A 20,370-nucleotide genomic window follows, 5' to 3' on the forward strand; every position below is an offset into this window, starting at 1 on the left:
CAGGTGTGAATGTCTCCAGTGAAGGAGACTCCACAACCTCTCTGGGCAGCCTGTCCCAGGGCTCTGCCACTCTCACAGTAAAGTTGTTTTTTCTTATGTTTACGTGGAACCTCCTGTGTTCCAGTTTGCACCCATTGCTCCTTGTCCTATCACTGGACATCACTGAAAAAAGCCTGGCTTCATCCTCCAGACACTTGCCCTTAACATACTTGTAAACACTGATGAGGTCCCCCCTCAGTCTTCTCTTCTCCAAACTAAAGTGACCCAGCTCCCTCAGCCTTTCCTCACCAGGGAGATGTTCCACTCCCTCCATCATCTCTGTGGCTCTGCGCTGGACTCTTTCAAGCAGTTCTCTGTCCTGCTGGAACTGAAGGGCCCAGAACAGGACACAATATTCCAGCTGCGGCCTCACCAAGGCAGAACAGAGGGGCAGAAAACCTCCCTTGACCTACTAACCACACCTTTTCTAATCCACCCCAGGATGCCACTGGCTTTCTTAGCCACAAGGGCACACTGCTGGCTCATGGTCATCCTCCTGTCCACCAGGACCCCCAGGTCCCTTTCTCCTACACTGCCCTCCAGCAGCTCAGCCCCCAACCTGTACTGGTACCTGGGGTTGTTCTTCCCCAGATGCAAGACTCTGCACTTGTCCTTGTTGAATTTCATCAAGTGTCTCCCTGCCCAACTCTCCAGCCTGTCCAGGTCTTGCTGAATGGCAGCACAGCCTTCTGGTGTGTCAGCGACTTCCCAGTTTAGTGTCATCAGCAAATGTGCTGAGGGCACACTCTGTTCCCTCATCCAGGTCCCTGATGAAAATATTGAACAGCACCGGTCCCTGAAGGACTCCACTAGTCGCAGACCTCCAACTAGATTTTGTCTCGTCCACAACTCTCTGACTTCTTCCTTTCAACCAGTTCATGATCCACCTCACTACGTGACCATCAAGAACACACTTCCTCAGTTTATCTACGAGGATGCTGTGGGAGACAGTGTCAAATGCTTTACAATCAGTGACGACACCAGAGACAAGCCCCATGCAACGAATTCCTGGAACACAGGAAGTTCCACCTCAACATGAGGAAAACCTTTACTGTGAGGGTGACAGAGCCCTGGGACAGGCTGCCCATGGAGGTTCTGGAGTGTTCTCTTAAGACTTTCAAAACCCATCTGGACGCATTTCTGTGTAACCTGCCCAAGGTGGTCCTTCTCTGGCAGGGAACTTGGATTCCAGAGGTCCCTTCCAACCCCGACAATTCTATGATTCTGTGCTGAACAAACAGCTTCATCATTCTTTTTCTGAAGATTCTTCTCAAAGCTTTCTCACAGGTGAAAAAGCTCAGAACAAATTTTTCAACGTGTATTTGCTTAAAACGGAATAAATTGAATCACAGAACCACAGAATGGTGAAAGCAGGAAGGGACCTTAAAGATCATCAGATTTCAACCTCCCTGCTATGAGCAGGGACACCTCCCGCCAGACCAGGCTGCACAAACCTCATCCAACCTGCCCTTGAACACCTCCAGGGAGGGGGCATCAACAACCTCCCTAGGTAACCTATTCCAGCACCTTACTACCCTCATGGGGAAGAATTTCGTCCTGATGTCTAACCTAAATCTCCCCTCTATCAGTTTAAAACCATCATCCCTTGTACTATCACTGCCCTCTCTGGTGAAAAGTCCCTCCCCAGCTTTCCTGGAGCCCCTTCAGGCACTGGAAGGTGCTCTAAGGTCTCCCTGGAGCCTTCTCTTCTCCAGGCTGAACACCCCAACTCTCCCAGCCTGGCTCCAGAGCAGAGCTGCTCCAGCCCTTGGATCATCTCCATGGCCCTTCTCTGGACCCTCTCCAACAGCTCCATGTCTCTCCTGTGCTGAGGGCTCCAGAGCTGGACACAGCACTCCAGGTGGGGGCTCACCAGAGCAGAAGGGCAGAAGGACAGAATCCCCTCCCTGGCCCTGCTGGCCACACTTCTTGTGATGCAGCCCAGGACACAATTGGCCTCTGGGCTCCAGCACTCACTGGCAGCTCATGTTGAGCTTCTCATCTCCTCCCACCCCCAGGTCCTTCTCCTCAGGACTGCTCACAATCCATTCTCCCCTCAGCCTGGATTTGTGCCTGGGGTTGCACCAACCCAGATGTAGGACCCTGCACTTGGCCTTGCTGAACTTCATGAGGTTGGCACTGGCCACCTCTCCAGCCTGTCAGGGTCCCTCTGCATGACATCCCTTCCCTCTGGGGTGTCAACTACTTCACACAGCTTGATGTCATCAGCAAACCTACTGAGGAGACACTCCATCCCATGGTCCATGTCACAAACAAAGATATTGAACAGCACTGGTCCCAGTACTGACCCCTGGGTAACACCCCTCATCACCTGCCTGCACTTGGACACTGAACCATTGACCACAACTCTCTGGGTGTAGCCATCCAGCCAATTATTGATCCACCAAGTGGTCCATTAGTCAAGTTTGTTTCTTGTCAGTTTGGAGACCAGGATGTCGTGTCAGATGCTTTGCACAAATCCAGGCAGATGACGTGGTTGCTCTGCCATCATTCACCATCTCTGTAGCCTTGTCATAAAAGGCCACCAAATTGGTCAGGCATGATTTGCCCTTAGCGAAGTCATGTTGGCTGTTGCCTATCACCTCCTTATTTTCCAGGTGCCTTAGCAGAGTTTCCAAAAGGCCCTGTTCCGTGATCTTGCCGGAAGATCTTGAAGGAAGGGGGAAAATCATTGAAAAATCAGGAAAATATATAACTTGCCAAGCCAAAAAGCCTTGCCAGGCTTCACTCTGTAGAAGCACAGACAGGTGACTTGGAGCCAGTGCAGCACTGGGGAGGAACATCGGTGTAACTTCTCCAAGGGTCAGGTTGCAGGAAAGGTTGATTTAATGGCACACAACACCAGCTCCTCCACTCCAGTAGAGAAAAAAAAATAAAAAAGGATGGGGACTTGCTCATCTAAACACCCAGAGGAACAAACCTGAGTAACTGCCATCCATAATTTATAAAACAAATTAAATCCACGGCAAAAATAACCACAACTTAGAACAGAGTGATGGTAGAATCTGGCAGGAAAAAGGCTGCATGAATCATTATTTTCTAGAGAAAACCTTATATAATCCAAGCTACTCTTTTGTAAAACAAACAAAACCTTCTGAAAACTCCAATTAGTTGGTTTCACAACTCTCTGTATTTAATTCAGGTACGTTGGTGATTTGCTAAGATAAAAAAAATCCTACTTGGTACCAGCCAACTGTACAGAATACTGAAGAGTCTCCACGCTGCTTTCAGCATGTCCAACAACCTTCATCGGAAGTGAAAGGAGATGAGAGCATCTACCTGGGGCCGGAGGAAGGCGATTAGATTGCAATGCCACCTTGTGGAGTAGGAAGAAATGAAAGACGGGGAAAAAATGACTCAGCCACCACTTTGCGGTTGTGTCTTATGTTACAGGGCACAGACATCGTCCCAGCAGGTAGTTTGGTGGTCGGTTCTCATTTTCCTCGTTTATCTGAAAGATTAGAGGGAGACACGCAGTGATACCTGCAGAAACATGTTCTCCTCTTCTCATGGTGCTCAGAAGTCGATGGACAAGTCTGTCAGAAAAAAAAGGTTGCTCCTTTTTGCTTGTTTTTACTATGACAAAGTTATAATCTTCCGTGCTGCTGCCCCAGGAAAGCAGCCCTTCTCCTCAGCAATGGGAAAGCCACCACGAGGAGTGACTTGGGTAGGACCAGGAGCAGCACCATGCCAATCCCCCAGATTCCAACCCGACATTCTATGATCCTATGATCCCCTGCCCAATTCATGGTCTGGTTCAGCAAGACCTGAAGAACATTTCTGACCCGGTGCATCACACAGCTCGGCTGCAACCGCTTCTGCATATGTTGCATCTGGTACTTGGGCTCCCAACTGTGTCCTGTGTCACTGAAATCCTCAGATCTCCTTCAGATGCAAACACTTCAGAATGCTCTTATCACAAATAAAGCCTGTTTAACCATTCAGTCTGCAGGGAGCTGCTTACTCACCTCTTTGGGTAACAAAAAAACCAATCTACAAGACTCAAGGATGGGGGGAAAGTTACCAAAAAGCACCGCCCAGGTAAGGCAGGATGCAGCTGTAGAAAATGACACTTTCTCCTCTCCAAGATTCTTTGCAGACTCCTGACTTAACACTAAATGCTTGAGCCTGATGAAGAACAGAAATAAAACCAACCCACAGAGCTGCACGTGGTGCTGAGCAGCCATGTTTTGGGACCCTCATAAAACCTGCACCTGAAATGGGCTGTACCCTGAGGCTGTGCAGGTGCTGGTGAAGCCCAGGGATGGCAGCAAAGGCACTGGCAGGATCTCAGCTCCCACTGCCACCAACCAGGCACAGGACCTGTGCTCAGGATGAGGGCCAAGGGACGAGCAGATGCTGGAGCCCACCCAGGCAAGACAGGATTAAAACCCACACAGTTTGAGTCTGACAGCAACGCAGCAGCACTCCTGTCAGGGCACTCAGTTTCCTTTACATAATTTCTTTTTTTTTTTTTTTTTTTTCCCCCAAGTTTGGAAATCTTGAATATTTTGGGAAAACATAGATTGTTATTTTTTTCTACCAATTGGGAGTGGAATGGATGTGCTCACAGGTAGGCTGTTGCTACCCAGGAAAACAACAAATACTGAAGGAATCAGTCAATAAGGTGGGTTGTTCCAACTCAGGAATTAAGTTTGGGTCAAATTTGGTTTTCCCTTCAGCATCTCAACCTTTATTATTACTTTCTCATCCTCTGTTTAATTGCAGTTCTTAAGAGGACATCCTGAGGGTTAAAGTTACCAATCAAAAAGTCAGTGAGAAACAGTTGCTGAGTGTTACTCTGCACAAAAACCCCTTAAAGGTATGGAAAACTGGGAGAAAGTGGGGAGAGACAAACCCAGGAGAAGCAGGGGCAAATCTGAGAAGGTAGGACTGTGTAAGCAGGCATTCCTGTAGCAAATTTGGTAACAGCAGCCTAAAAATTGCTTAATGATCTGCATGCACATTTTGGTGAAAACTCAATGCAAGTTTCCGAACTCTAAGAAATGTGTTTGCCCAAGCACCCTTCCTAAATGCCCTGCATATGCTGAGAAGAAATGCAGCCTGCCAACATTTCCCTGCAGATGACTGATGATTTTCAACAATAATTTGATAAATGCAGTGGACTCAAGCTTATACCCTGATTACTCTCCCATTGCAGTCCTGGGAGTTCCCACTGACACCAGTGTGGGGCTGTATGGGGCTACCAGGGGAGAGGGGCTGGAACAGGGCAGGAGCAAGGAGTGGGATTGTCAACAGCTCTAGTGTCAGCAAGAGAAAGAGCATTGAGAATGAGCTGCAAATGAAACAACCCACCCAGAGCAACCTGAAGGTTTCTGCCAGACCAGGTCCAGCCAGAGGCACAGACACTGCTCCCCACAACCCTTCTGCACCCAGTGACACCAAGCACGGAGCACCAAGGGACAAGAGGACACTGGAAACAACCTCCAGAGCTTGAAACGATGTTTGCATGAGAGAGAGATGTTGAAATATTGATTGAAGTTGGATTTCATACTTTGATTTTGTTGTTATAGTGGCTTTTAACAAAGATCCACCCATTAATGCGTTACAGTCGTGCTCGTAAAAGGGTGATTATTCCACTATCCACGCCAGGCTGCTCCGCTGGTATCCACAGCCAGTGGCTCCAGTACATCCAGTCATCAGAAAAATAAAACGACCTTATGATTTAAAAAATGAGGCAAAACCACAGAAACAGGCACATGCTGGAATACTGCAGAAACTGGGGCCGAGCAAACATCTTCATCTCAGGGAAGAAGTGGTGGGCAAGAGGGAAGACTCAGCACTTCACCCTGCTTTAAATCAAAAGTAACAGTGCAGAAACCAAAGAGCTGGTAAAGATTTTATCTATTTAAATGAAATGCTGGAAAGGGGGGGAAAAAACACAGTTTGAAAAAAATTATCTAGCAGGTGCCAGTTTTCCCACTGCTTGGCTTCATTCAAGGAATATTTGTACATACACAGAGGGTTTTTCTGATCTTAATATGCCAGTTAATTTTCTGTGCCAGGGATAAGGGTGGAAAAAGGATGGGAAGAACGCCACGAAAGGCTGTGTCTTCCAGCATAATTGTTCTAAACCTCACACTTAGGCAGAGTAAAACAGCTATCTGAGGCAATACTGTGTTTACATATGCCCAAATTGTTATGCAAACACAGGAAGAGCTATTGGAGCAGAGGGAACAGGCAGAGCCTGGGCAGAAAAATGTTTTTCAATGTGGAAAGGGTGAGAGAGATCACCCCCAAGGAATCCAGCCCTGGATCTCCCAGCCTTCACCTCTCCTATCCTCCTCCTCCTCTCAAATTCTCCAGCACAGCCAGCATCGGCTCCAGAGTTAAAGAGACAGGCTGGTCAGCCAGCACTGCTGCCTGGGTGCTGCGGCCACACCGGGAACCTAGAAAGGAGGAAAAATCCCTAAGGAAGGAGAAGCTGTCCCGTGTGGAACAGAACTCACTGCCCGCCCTGCGCAGGCGTTTCACATCACACTTCCCTGTACTCCAGCAGAAAATGAAACCACAAAAATTAAGGGGAGTCTCCAAAGGCACACAGGAGTACTCGGTATCATTCAGTGCAATTATTTTTAGATTAAAACCACCCAGTGTGAACAATTAAGATAAAAAATAATAAAAAAAAAGTCATGAACTCTACAGTCACACCTTTAATTCTATATAAATTTGGTACAAGAGAAATCATAGAAAAATGCCTCTGACAAGTCAACTTTATCCTCCAGAAGAAGCCACAGATTTTCAGAGTTATTGCTGAAGGAGAACTAAATAAATTCCTGGAATAAATCCTCACTGCTTGACAAAATTCTCATTGCCAGTCTGAGCTCAGTCACATTTGCTGCTAGATTAGAATGAAAATAGAATAAAAGCTCCCCACGAGTCAGAAACATTTTAGGACACCAAGTCAGCTCTCCACTTCTCTTTACTAAACTACATAAGCTAAATTTGCTTAACTTCTAGCTAAAAGTCAAATTTCTACAAAGCATAAATTATTCTTGTGTTTTCAGTCCTCTAGCATGCTGAAAACAAATCATGGCCACCAAAAGCGCAGATGCTACTTTCAGAAGTGTCTCACCACCACCATCACCATGGACTCCCCAGACACTCCTCCCCAGTCACTCCTCAGTCACTCATCCCCGAGATACAGACATTTTCTGCCATCACAAACAGACATTGCTACCAAACCCCCAGCTCTTCCTGCTTGAGAGGAAACCTGCACTCACTCCCTTGAGATGTATGACCTTGCTGTGGCTGTATGGGAAGGGAGTCCAAGTTAGCTCTACCAGCTTGCAGGCAGCTTGGAGAGTCACCAGCCAGGATTTCACATCTAGCAGGCTGTGACTTGGTTGAGAGCACAAGCCTGCAGGACGGCACTAGAAACGTCCCTGCAGCATCACTCCCGCTGTGACTGGTTTGTGAGAGCTGGTAGCTAGCAAGTCTTTCAAACCTCATTAACACGCACCACACTCATTCCGTGCTGTTCTACAATTTCCAATCAGAACATTGTGCAACGTGGCTGAAGTGGCTGAAGGAACTTAACTGTATCAATACAGAACACACACAACTCAAACCTGCAATAGCAGCTACGGTCACGTTTGAGTTTGGAGAGGTGTTTTTTTAACGTGCAGAAGCAGCTGTCCTTGGGGGGAGCACACTGCACACAGCCTCTGAGTCCTAGACTGGCTTCTCATCATTTAATAACAGGGCAGGACTTGTGTTCAAGCCATTTCCTACCACAGGACGTTGATTTCTTGTCCACCATCTTCACATGCCGTGTCTGGTTGCGGAGTTTCTCGTCTGTGTTTTCCACCAAGTTAGTGAGGTCATCGATGATCTCTGGGGAAACAGAAACATGAGCATTAATCTCCAAGCCCTGCAGCATCACTGCTCAGCAAACACACCCCTGCTGGAGGCTCCGAAATGGAAACCAGCTGCACCCTTTTATTTTCCAGTATGACACACCAGTGATCCACAGGCAATGAAAGGTCCAAGTCCTGGGAAATTCTACACAAGAGACTTTGACTTCAGACTCAGTGAACGCCACGGCAAGAGAGGAGGAAAAAAATACAGCCTGGAACAGTAGGATCAGTGTAAGATGGCAGCTGCAAACCACTAGCCAAAGTAAGAGAATCAGTGCACATGCTGTAGGAAATCTGCAATTTCAGCTCCTGGAACAGAGCATTTCAACAATTGTTTGTTACATGGTCATTAAACACATCCAGAATCACTGTCTTTATCAATGCCTGTGAGAGCATTCATGGGGTCCCAACCAAGTGACCACAAGGATAAAGTTCAAGTCCTGCCTTGGTTCAATATGGAGAGGTACAGATGGCAGCTCTGCTTGCAGCCCAGATGATCCCCTGGGAAAAGAAAAGTGAGCAAAATTTCTCCTACAGCTATTTTTAATAGAGGGGAAAATTTAAAGCCAATCCATCCTTAACCTCATACAACTGATGACTTTTTTTTGTAAGGGAAATTGGAGCAGGTACAAGGCTTACAAAAAGGCTGCTTGTTGGGTAGGGATTTTTTAACACCAAAAATCAAAAGCTACATTCAGGCAACAAATTTTCTTCTTGCTGACTGTTATGCTCTAATTTTCTGGAAACATATAGCCTGTGGTTCTGGCTGGGTGTGTGAACACACTGTGTTGGAGATGCTTCCTACTCTGCAGGTTGGAATGGCTTTTTTTGTGCATGATCAATCAGGAGGAGGATGGCAGCCCAAACACAAATGCTATTGCAAAGCATCTTGCTCTGGTTACACTTCCAGCAATTTCCTCACTATTGATCACTAGCTCAATAAACCTAATCTGCCTTTTGAGCTCAGGTCAGGGACAGCAGACCTGCCAGCTGGTGGGTGCTGTGTTCTCAAATGGTTTGTCTCCAAGCAGAGCCCAGTACTGCATCTCCCCACTGCAACACTCCTGAAATGTTCAGGTGTGACAGACCATAAGTAAAAGAAGTTAGAGCACAGAGTGTTCAGTTAGCAAGAATATTCTGTTCATGAGGGGAGAATGGATTGTGAGCAGGTCTGAGAAGGACCTGGGGGTGGGAGGAGATGAGAAGCTCAACATGAACTGCTAGTGAGGGCTGGAGCCCAGAGGCCAATTGTGTCCTGGGCTGCATCACAAGAAGTGTGGCCAGCAGGGCCAGGGAGGGGATTCTGTCCTTCTGCCCTTCTGCTCTGATGAGCCCCCACCTGGAGTGCTGTGTCCAGCTCTGGAGCCCTTAGCACAGGAGACACATGGAGCTGTTGGAGAGGGTCCAGAGAAGGGCCATGGAGATGATCCAAGGGCTGGAGCAGCTCAGCTCTGGAGACAGGCTGGGAGAGTTGGGGTGTTCAGCCTGGAGAAGAGAAGGCTCCAGGGAGACCTTAGAGCACCTTCCAGTGCCTGAAGGGGCTCCAGGAAAGCTGGGGAGGGGCTTGGGACAAGGGCAGGGAGTGAGAGGACAAGGGGGAATGGATTAAAACTGGAAGAAGGGAGATTTAGATTGAACAGGAATAAATTCTTCACTGTGAGAGTGGTGAGACGCTGGCTCAGGTTTCCCAGAGAAGCTGTGGCTGCCTCATCCCTGGAACTGTTCAAGAGCAGGTTGAATGGGGATCTGAGCAACCTCATCTAGGAGGAGGTGTAACTGCCCATGCAGCGGGGGTGGAACTGGATGATCTTTAAGGTTCCTTCCCACCCAAACCAGTCTGGGATTCTACAATTCCATGAAACCCTGTACATGGCTGCTGGCCATCCCTTCTGTACCAGCACCTGGAAGGAAATGGTTTCCTCCATAATCCACCTGCCTGCAGCAAAAGGCGCTTATGTCCTCAAACCTCACCAAGTAACAAGCATTGTATCTAGATATAGAGATAAAACCAGCTTGATTGCACACATGGCTAACAAAAAACCCACACAAATATAAAATAACCAAAAGTCTGAAGATCCAAAGGACATTTTCAATGGCATACAAAGCACGGAGGTTTTACTGTTCTGGAGAGCTGGGAAATTCAAGCTTCCTTCCAATGCACTCTTTTAAAGTCTGCCCCACAAAGACTTCATAATCTCCAACGAATCCCTATATAAACTCTCATCATCTAAAAATTCTTGCACTTTGAAAAGATACATTTTTCTTAAAACATCAGCTCCTGATTCATGTTCCTCAGCCTAAACCATCGAAGTGTTCAGATGAAGGGAGGGCAGAGGGCAAACACCAACTGCTCCATTGTGTGCAGCCTCAGCTACAGATCTCAACCATTCACCACTCCCATGGTTAAGAAACATCATCCCATCAATGCTGCTCTATTCCAGAGACAAACTCTACATATTTGTGAAGTTGTTGAAAATACCCAAGATTTTATTGTTCATCCTGCACCAAAACACCATTTATTCAAACTGAACAACTGCATTTGCTCAGTGCATAGTTCAGATATTAATTCTTCTCCTCCTCCCACCTAACTTTCCCAGGTCCAACATCTGCAAAGCCAACAACATTTTGGGGAAATTTTATCTGTCTTGCATGATTCAGCACACAGGAAAGGCAGCACAATGATGCCTGGGAGGGCAGCCTTTCTCATGTTTGCCTCCAAACAAAAAAAAAGTGCCGAAAGTTCCCATCGTTGTCAAGGACAAAGTGATAAGCATGCTTGGGAAATAAGAGACTTTCCTTTGCCAACACTGACCAGACCCTCTTTGAAAAACATCCTGGTGAACAAGCTGTAGCTAAATGAGAACAAATGCTAGCAGGAAAATTTTCTGTCATCATTTCAAAGCCCAAGGCAGTGCAACTGGGATGATGCCTAGAGCCTCTCCTTTCCCAGCCCCCTGCACAAGCCTTTTTCCTCTCAGACCAACCAGCCAGAGCCCTTTCTGAACCACAGAACCGGACTGTGCAGCTTTGGAGAGGTGTTTCTCCATAGCTGTGTGCTCTTGGTAGGATCAGGTTTTGGGGGAGCAGGTCATATCACCGAGCACATAGCCCAAAGCTCAACAAGCAACATGCAATTAAGACCAGGACAAGTGTTGGGAGTGCTCATGGCACAACCAGGAGGGCTGAGCACGGTCTTCTCCACTGCTGTGCTAGGGCTGGTGTGGGGGGAAAGCACAGGGAGGCTCTTACCCCATCACCTGAAGCAGAAGCCTGGACCAGCAGGTTCCCAAGGCCAGTGTGCCCTTGCAACCACTAACAGCCTGAAGAGGAACATCCACCCCTCTATACCTACCAACACCCTGCCCAGAAAAATCCATCCACACCTCTAGACCCACTAACACCCTGCACAGAGACATCCATCTACCTCAATGCACCCACCAACACCACCAACATCCTGCACAGAAACATCCACCCCTCTATCCCCATCAACACACTACTGTGGTGACACTGAGGTTTAGAGCAGCTCTCAACCTTCATGTAAATGAAAATTCCTCCTCACTCTGAAGCAAAGGAAACACAGTGGAAATACACACTGTGTAAGGCAGAGTTGAAAACTCTGAAGCAGACAGAGCTGCTGCCAGAGAAAATTAACTGTGTGGCTAAGAAAGTCTTTACAGCCCTGACAATCGCAAGCAGGCTCCCAAGGACCACCCCTCTGACAGATGACCCACCTGCAATCCCCTTTACCCTTCAAGCTGGCAATTACATTCAGGATGAAAATTTTCCATCACCTCCCATCTAGCTGACTATGCAAGGAACAAATTTAAAATAAATAAATAATTAATAGAAACAAACCTGAAAAGGGGAAAGGAGTGATGCTGCCCATTGCGAGGGAGCAGACAGGAAAACCAGGGGGCTGCTGGAGGGTTGCCAGTGACCTTATGAAGGACATTTCTGTGACACTGCACTGCAAACCACATTTAAACCAGTAACATAAATTTAGCCAAGGTCTTCTCGCAGTGAAGCAGGATCATGAAGCAGAAAATTAAACTTACTGCCCAACCCTAGTATTATAAGCTCAGTAAGATAAACCCAGCTGATGTGGGAGAAGTTTGAAGGTTGTGCATCTGTTGGAAATGAGCTAAGACAGAACCTCCTGTATCAGCAGGGACTTCTGCTTGAAAACCAGTGTCATAGCTTTGCTCACCCCTTTGCTAGGGTGACAGCCACCAGCCAGGCAGGCACATTGGCTTTTGAGCTCACCAAACACATCAATCACACAAGCAGCACATTTCTGTAAGAAGGCAGAGGTAGGAGCATGGGCAGGAACATCGCCTCACCTCACCCCTGTGAGGCTGCAGCAGCAATATACACACCCATCTCTACAAATCTGGATGCTCTTCCTGGTGATAAAGGCTATACATTTTGGGCTGAAGCCCTCAAAAGGGCAGGAGTTCTCCAGAAGCCTGGTATATATCACCCAGCAAAATCAGCAGTGGGGTTTGTGGGTCTGAGATCAACATGTGCATATCTTACACCAGGACAAAACTCATGGAAGGTCTCCACTTGGTGAACACAAGCCCTTGCTCCTCTAACCATAGCACCTAGGATGGGAAGGGCAGTCCTTTGGGAATCAGGATGAACTCCACGCAGGGAATTTACAGGCAAAGAAAATGCAGCAGGAGGAAACAGCAAAACAAACAGATTACAGAAAAAATATAGGTTGATACTCTGAAATATTTGACTTTTTTTTTTTTTTTTTTTTTTTTAATCCACAGTTTTTTATCTCAGGCAACATATGTTTTGGAGCAATGCAGAGGAACCAGGCTGAGCATGGGTCCAGGTTGGACAAAGTGGAGGAAATTGCCCTGTGGAAGAGGTGGGAAAGGCTGGAAAATGCAGCTGCATGGTCAGTCAGCTCTCTCCAGTTCCACTTTACCTCCTTCTCCTGGGGAGGAGAGAGGTGTTTGCAGGAGAAAGCATGAGCAAAGTCAGGAAAAGTACCATTTGTTTATTTTAAAATGAATAAACAAACACTGAATAAATTTGGTTTTGTTTAATCTTCTGCATTAAACTTGAAACATATTTTTACCCATAAAAACAAATACAAAAATTACCTAAATCAGAGCTGAACTTGTCACTGCAACCGCTATCACAGTCAGAAAATTAAAGCTTCTAAGCTGCAGCTGAACCCAGAGCATTTAATAATAATAATTAAAAAAAAAGTTCACTGACTTGACTGGTCACAGCAAGCTGAAGCACCATCCATGCCTACAGTCAACTTCTGAAGAACTAAGAATTCATGGACCGACCCAGATCAGCAAAGTGCTCTAAGACATGAGCACAGAAGTGTTAAATATTCCTTTTCAAAGTTTTCTTGAAATGCAAAATGAAAAGTGAAGCAACTGGTTTGAACACTGGATCAGAAGCACTTCCCCTCTGCTCTATCACTCTTGGCTTCGCCATCTCAAATTATACATTAATGGTTCAGAAAGATGAGCTCTGAATTAAAAGATTGTATTGTTAAGTCACACTAGCATCATATTTTGCTGCTACCTATTTCTAGGGTCCATCCATGTGCATGTGTCCCTGGACGTGTTTAAAAGCTGTGCAGATGTGCTGCTTAGGACCATGATTCCAGCACTGGACTCGATAGAGTTGGGTTAATGGTTGGACTTGATGATCTATGACCTGGACAGGCTGAAGAGCTGGGCTGAGAGGAACCCAATAAGGTTCAAACAAGGACAAGTGTAGGGTCCTGCACCTGGGAGGAAGAACACGATGCATCAGGAGAGGTTAGGGGTGGACCTTCTGGAAAGCAGTTCTGAGGAGGAGAATGTGGGAGTCTTGATAGATAGTAAATTATCCATGAGCCAGCAGTGTGCCCTTGTCACCAAGAAGGCCAATGAAATACTGGGCTGCATAAGGAAGAGTGTGGTCAGTAGGTCATGAGAGGTCATTATTTTCCCCTATACTGCATCTAGTTCTGGGCTCCCCAGTTCAAGAGAGACTGGGAATTGCTGCAGAGAGTCCAGCAGAGGGCAAGAAAGGTAACTGGGGGATTGGAGCATCTCCCTGATGAGGAAAGGCTGAGAGAACTGGGACTGTTCAGCCTGGAGAAGAGACTGAGGGGGGAGACCTTATTTGTACCTGTGTCTAAAGGGGGGGGGTGCCAGGAGGATGGAGCCAGACTCTGTTCAGTAGTTCCCAGTGATGGGATAAGGGGCAACGGGCACAAGCTGGAACATGGGAGATGAGTAAATCTTCTTTATGGTGACAGAAGCACTGGGACAGGCTGCCCAGGGAGGGTGTGGAGTTGTCTCCTCTGGAGATACTCAAAACCCACCGGGATGCAGCCCTGAGTAATGTGCTCCACAGGATCCTGCTTTGGTGGGAGAGTTTGACTAGATGATCTCTAGAGGTCCCTTCCAAGTCCGACAATTCTGTTCTGTATATCTTAAAGGTCTTTTCCAACCAGAGCAATTCCATGATTCTGCGATCAGAAGGACACTAAGTGACCAGAACATAAAAACCTTTCCTGAAATTGCAGTGGAAAAACAACCTGGTAGCAGCAGTAAGAGTGTGTTTATCCACATCTTTAAAATCACATCTGCTAATAGCTAGAAAAATAAAGATTTATGCAAAGGATATCAACAGAAGGCAGACACTGAAGAAATGAGCAGAAGAAATTACATGTAATCCTAGGAATTCTCAGAAAAAAAAAGGTCATTCTTAATATAATTTTCCTTCAAAGACTTTGCTGCTGCCATGAACATCAGAAATGTTCCAGTTTAATTCCTAAAAACACTGATGCCTTCACCAAAAAAGCTGGTTCTGTTTCTCTCTTGCCATGACATGGATAATTTCAGAGCTCCCCATGAGATGGGATTCCCAGCCATCAGAGCTGTAAGTCACCTCACCAGGACAGGGCCATACATCACACTACAGCTGCTCTCCTGCACTGAGGGCTTGTGCAGGACAGAAAAGCAAACCCTGGGCTGAACCCAAGCCAGGTGCTGGAGCAGTCTCCTGTCCACATGGATCGTTTGCTTTTCTCCTCCATTCTTCCTCAAAAAGCCTGCAAGCTTCAGGCACTGGATTTGCCCACAGTCCTGTCAAGCAGCATTAACAGGGAGCCCACAGAACCTCCATCCCCATCTGCCTTTCCTATATCCCAGCTCCTCTGTTGACATTTCTAACAAGACTTCCTACGGGTCCGAAATCCAACTTCTCTGGCAGCCTCATCTTCTGTGTCAACTCAGCCATCAAGTCTTTCTACAGCTGGGCAGAAGGTTTCCAAGGGAATGGTTTCCACTGGAAATCCATTTGACAGATGATAAAAACAGGACATCCCAGAGTGCTCTGCATGCCTGGACCTTCAGTGTTTAACCTCCTCAGTGATGCTGAAACACATCCCTGATGAGCTTGAAGTGAATAACCAGCTGTCAGCTTGAAAATGAAATTCACAGTTTTGACAACAAAACAAGAAGCACAAACATTTCCAGAGAGCAAAAGCCTCTTTTCCTCCATTTCTGACCCTGGTGCCAAGACCCTGCCAGTGCCCCAGAGATGCTGAAGACAGAGGAGCAAGACAACTGTTGGGCCATGAGATCATACTCCAGACAAAATCAATATTGCACCTTTCTCTGCAGGGACTCCCCAGCAGCAACCTGTGCTGCAGCCCGTTCTCATCACAAAAGGTGAAATTTCAAGAGATTACAGGTGACAACACGTGCAGCAGGAGAAGATGCTCCCACCCAACAGCTATGGATGCTGTTGCTCTCATCACCAGAACACCATGAACCAAGCCACCAAACCTGGAGCCTCCTTGCTGTTTCTCCTGTTGAGGAGCCCATGAGAGACAAAGGCACCAGGTTACAGAGAAGCATGAAGCAAGTCACTGAAGGAGCAAAGCCAGGTGGTAGCAGAGCCAGAGAGCTGGGCCACTTTGAGGAATATTAAGTTGCACTTTGCAAGAAACCATCTGGGATTGTTCCTACTCATTCTCCACTCAAGAGCCAGAAAATAATCTGGTTGCCTTTCCATTCATCCACTGTCTCCCTGTTCCTATCCATGTCCCATTGAGCTGCAACAGCTTTCTGAAGAAATGTTGTTTTTTTTTTTATACCATGGAGTCCCTAGGAAGGATGAACATCTTTCAGCATGAAGTAGAATAGGGTCTTCTGCAGCCAGCTCTGCTTTCATACATGACTTTACACTATTTTATTTTGCTTGTTTTATTTAAAACATGTAAAAAGCCTCATTCTGTTTCAGCAACTCCGAAAAAGCTGAGTGAAAGCAGCCACATGAAACACAGCAGAGACAAACAAATCTGGGGTTTGGTCACAGTTTAGCAGAACAGCATTGCTGACCACAGATTTCCTTGCAATTGTTTGGATTATCCCTAGATTTCAATTTACAGATCACTCGCTGGGATTTATCGATGAGTAACGCATCTCCATGGCGTGTCCCACTGTGAGTCACGGGAGCCTGCAGACAGCCTTCAGAAAAACAGAGAGAGAACTAAAATCCATCAAGTTTTATGCTAAGCAGAAAAAAATTACAATAAGGCTGGAATTTAGTGGAGGAGCCAAGCACTTTCACTCCCTCCTTCAGGTCTCTAGTGCCTCAGGAGAAGAGCTAGATACCAAAGAAATGAATCATATATTGAATGCCAACCTCTATATGTCCAAAGCCCATAATTACACGTTAATAAGAAAGCAAGCATTGTTCAAAATGCCAGCAGTATGAAATGAAGATTGCAACTAATGTAAGTACACCAGAAACCTAAAGAACCTTAGCACGATGTGCCAGCTGTGATGTCAAGGCAGAGTGAGAAGAGAAAATACAAAAAAATACAAAGCCAAGAATCTTAATTCCCCTCCATTGCTGCTTGCCCTGCCTGCTTCTTGCAGCCTTTTGACGTGTGCAGCTCTCCATGGCTCAGGCAATGAGCTGGTGCAGTCATGGGCTTCTCCTTGCTGTCCAACTCCAAGATGATGCTCAAAACCTCACTGGTGTTCATGCTGATCCAAGCTCTGTGCTGCTCAGGATGCACCAACACTTTCTGCTGTGAGGAGTTTCACATTTCAAGCCAAGACCAAGACTCATAGCCTCACCATCCCGTGTTTAACTACTAGTATCTAATCTCTTCTTTGACAGAACTTCAGATAACTATTAAAAAACCAAAAATACTAACTTCTCCAAGGAAGCAAACCAGCTTATTCCTCTGTTTCAGCTCTCCTGCTCTTTAGCTCCTCTAATTTACAGGGCTTGATGGCCACTGGAGACAGTCAGGTTGTATGACATGCCACATGTCCATCATAGCTCCAGTGCAAAGAGGGGGTCGGGAGGGGATCTCATCTCCCACTGCTTCCCCTGCAGCTCTGCTGGGCTCCAGGCAGCTGGAAGACATTGCTCTCCTTTCCCTGTTCCTGTGCTGCTGGGCAGTGACTCTGCTGACAAAGCAGAGGGCAGCTGGGCTAAGGATCTCCTGGCAGAGTAGGGCAGACTTGGTTTGTGGCCAGGAGGGCAGCCAGAGAAGGACAGCTCCGGACGCCTGGGCTGCTGGTAAGCAACCCCAGCCTGCCCTTCAAGCTCACTTTAGTAGCCTGAGGCAATGGATTATGCATCAGCCACCGCAGCAGGAGGTCCTTCTTCTGCCAACATACTCTGTGGACTCCAGGCCATGCCAGCTCTCCACCCTGAGGAATACTTGCAGAGGAACAACACCTACAGGACCAGGATTCTCTTGGTTACCCGAGTTCCTGACAGCAGTGAAAAATGTACAGACTGGAAAGAACAAACTGCTTCAGAGTCCTATGACCTCTCTCTGGCCTTTGGGAAGCAAAGAGCAGCCAGAGTGCCCAGCTCAGAAGGCCAGGGACCAGCATATGCCTCCAGAGTAACCCTTTCCTACTGGTTCACAAAACTTTCAGTATCTGAGAGGGTAACACTTGCTGGAACAAGAGGAAGCTGTTTGTTCTGCTACAGAAAACCCTGCCATCTGATCCAAGGACTAAGAGGACAAGTCCAGGACCACAGCTGTCACCACACACTACTCTTCACACCACAGCCAAGCAGCCCAACACATCCATCAGAAAACAGATCAGATTATACCTCAGTCAAACTTTCATACCCACGAGCAACACGAAACACTGAAGGCCTGGAGTCAGCAGATGGTGATGTGAGAATACAGGGTAGTGACAAAGAATCATCCCAGGCCATGGGCTGTGGGAGCACTCATCAGATCATTCACAGCTAAAGAGCAACATTGGGAAGACAAACAGTGGAATCGATTCCAGCAAACACAGTTATTAGTTAGAGTTTTTATTTTAAAAGCACACACTGAGAAGTTTTCCCTTTTCCAGATGCCTATTTTGTTTTATTCGAACAAAACCCACGGACATTAATTTTTGCTGTACTTAATTGAATAATTTCTCTAGGGAATTGTTCAGGGAGAGTTTTAAAGCAGTCTGTTTCCAAGAGCCATTACTAACTGGCATATACTGCAGCATCACTGTGCCAACCAAAATAGTGTGCTTTAATGTTACTGGAACTAGTCTCAGCCCAGATGTGTTGAGAACTCGTAGTGATATAAGGCAGGCAATAACTATATTCACATGATATAGTATTTTGTGTATCCTTCCCCAGTTATCCGGAAGGAGATAATAGTCTCCCTCACTAGAAGCAGTTGAGTGTAAAGCAGAGTCATTTGTTCCTCTCCTTTACTCCCAATAAGTGGCCTTTCCTTTTATTTCCTGTGTTTAGAGACCAGCACAGTTTACCTGTTAGGAAATGAACAGGATTAAAAAAAAATATTAAAATTCCATCTTGTAAGAAGGTTGTCCCCAATTTCCAGCATCCACAGAGGTCACCACTGCCATCCAGCCTCCCCACTGCTCAGTACAGGGGCACAGCAAGCCCACAGCACTGGCTCCTTGTACCTGCAATCACAGAATCATCATCGAAACCCTGACTGGTTTGGGTGGGAAGGCTCCTTAGCGCTCATCCAGTTCCAACCCCCCTGCATGGGCAGGGACCCCTCCCACCAGACCAGGTTGCTCCAAGCCCCATCCAACCTGCCCTTCAACACTGCCAGGGATGGGGCAGCCACAGCTTCCCTGGACAACCTGGGCCAGTGTCTCACCACCCTCACAGCAAATAATCTCCTGATGTCTAACCTAAATCTCCCCTCTTCCAGCTTAAAACCATTACCACTTGTCCTACCACTACACACCCTTATAAAAAGTCCCTCCCCAGCTTTCCTGTGGAAATCATTGCTTATTGTTCTTCAGATCTCAAATCTGAGTGCTCTAAAAACACAAGCCTAGAGATTTTTAGGCCAGACTATCAAAACTTCTAGTAAAACCTTCAAGTTATAGGGACAATTACAATATTTTTCTAAACACTTGACTTTGAGAGAAAGCAAGGAAATACTGCTAACCTAAAATAACCATGAATTTTGCATCTCTAAGAAAGCCTGGAGCATTGAGAGAATGGAAGCCTCCTGACATTTGTATAACAAAACCCTGTCAATCAAAACACTTCCCCTGTTACAAAATGTTTGTTTTCTGCAAACCTATAACAGAAAATGAAAGGGCAGAAAGGAATTCAGATTCTCTATTTGTTTGTTTTCCCTTTATCTAAAATCTAAGTAGGACTTTTAAAATACTGACTTCAGAAATTTTTCATAATATTCATCCCTACTTTCTTTTGGCAACTGTTTTTCCCCCAGTTTGTACAGCACTGCAATACTTTTCAATAGGTATCAGTAGCTCTAATACAAATACACACCAGTAGCTGTAATTACACTAGGCTAGAATATGCAACAATTCCTCAGAAACACCACTGGGCTACAAAACACTGCAAGTTTAGGTTTCCAGGCATTTCTCAAAAAACCCCCATGCAGCTGGTGTCACTGTAAGAGCTACTTAACAATTACAACTTCTACTCTTCTTAAACTGTAGACCCACCACAATAATGTCATGTAAGCCTTGTGAGTACCAAAGAACCAGGCCCTAGTCTGGAAAAAAATCAAAATGAAATAGAACAGTGAGACAGCATCTCATCTGCTTGGGTCACAGCAACCTCGACCCAGGTACACACCTTTCTTCCACGATACCAAAATCAATTCTCATTCATTTTTGCCATCTTGAAAGTTGTTAATACATGCAAGGGAGGACTGTGAAAGGCCAGCACGCTGCCTGCTAAGGGTTTACTCCCAAGAGGTGCTCCCCATAAATCCACCCTCAGCTTGCATGCCATCCATCAGCCCAATGATCCATCACAGCCAGCAAGATGGGGCTGGGAAGGTCTCTTTGATGAAGTAGAGCTGGGAGGGATGAGCAGCTGCTGATGGATCACCCTGCGTGCCGGCTCCTGCCTCCCAGACAAAGGCCCCGTCACTTGGGAGTCCCAGCAGAAGTTT

General features: G+C 46.5%; 1 protein-coding gene across 3 annotated transcripts in view; it reads right to left on the bottom strand.

Annotated features, from left to right (window-relative positions):
• STX8 (syntaxin 8) overlaps positions 1-20,370 on the bottom strand; it is a 115,921-nt gene that overhangs the window by 34,563 nt on the left and 60,988 nt on the right. For 2 of the 3 annotated variants that reach the window (XR_007891105.1, XM_051634786.1), the window contains exon 7: positions 7,816-7,917. Coding sequence is in view for 2 of the 3 variants with exons in the window: in XM_051634786.1 (XP_051490746.1) it covers positions 7,816-7,917 (102 nt within the window). In the remaining variant the exon portion in view is untranslated. Of the gene's footprint in view, positions 1-5,999; positions 6,471-7,815; positions 7,918-20,370 lie in introns of those variants that run through there. The other variant, XM_051634785.1, reaches the window with a different exon arrangement.

The sequence above is a fragment of the Apus apus genome, chromosome 17, assembly GCF_020740795.1.
Source record: "Apus apus isolate bApuApu2 chromosome 17, bApuApu2.pri.cur, whole genome shotgun sequence".
Taxonomy (NCBI): Eukaryota; Metazoa; Chordata; class Aves; order Apodiformes; family Apodidae; genus Apus; species Apus apus.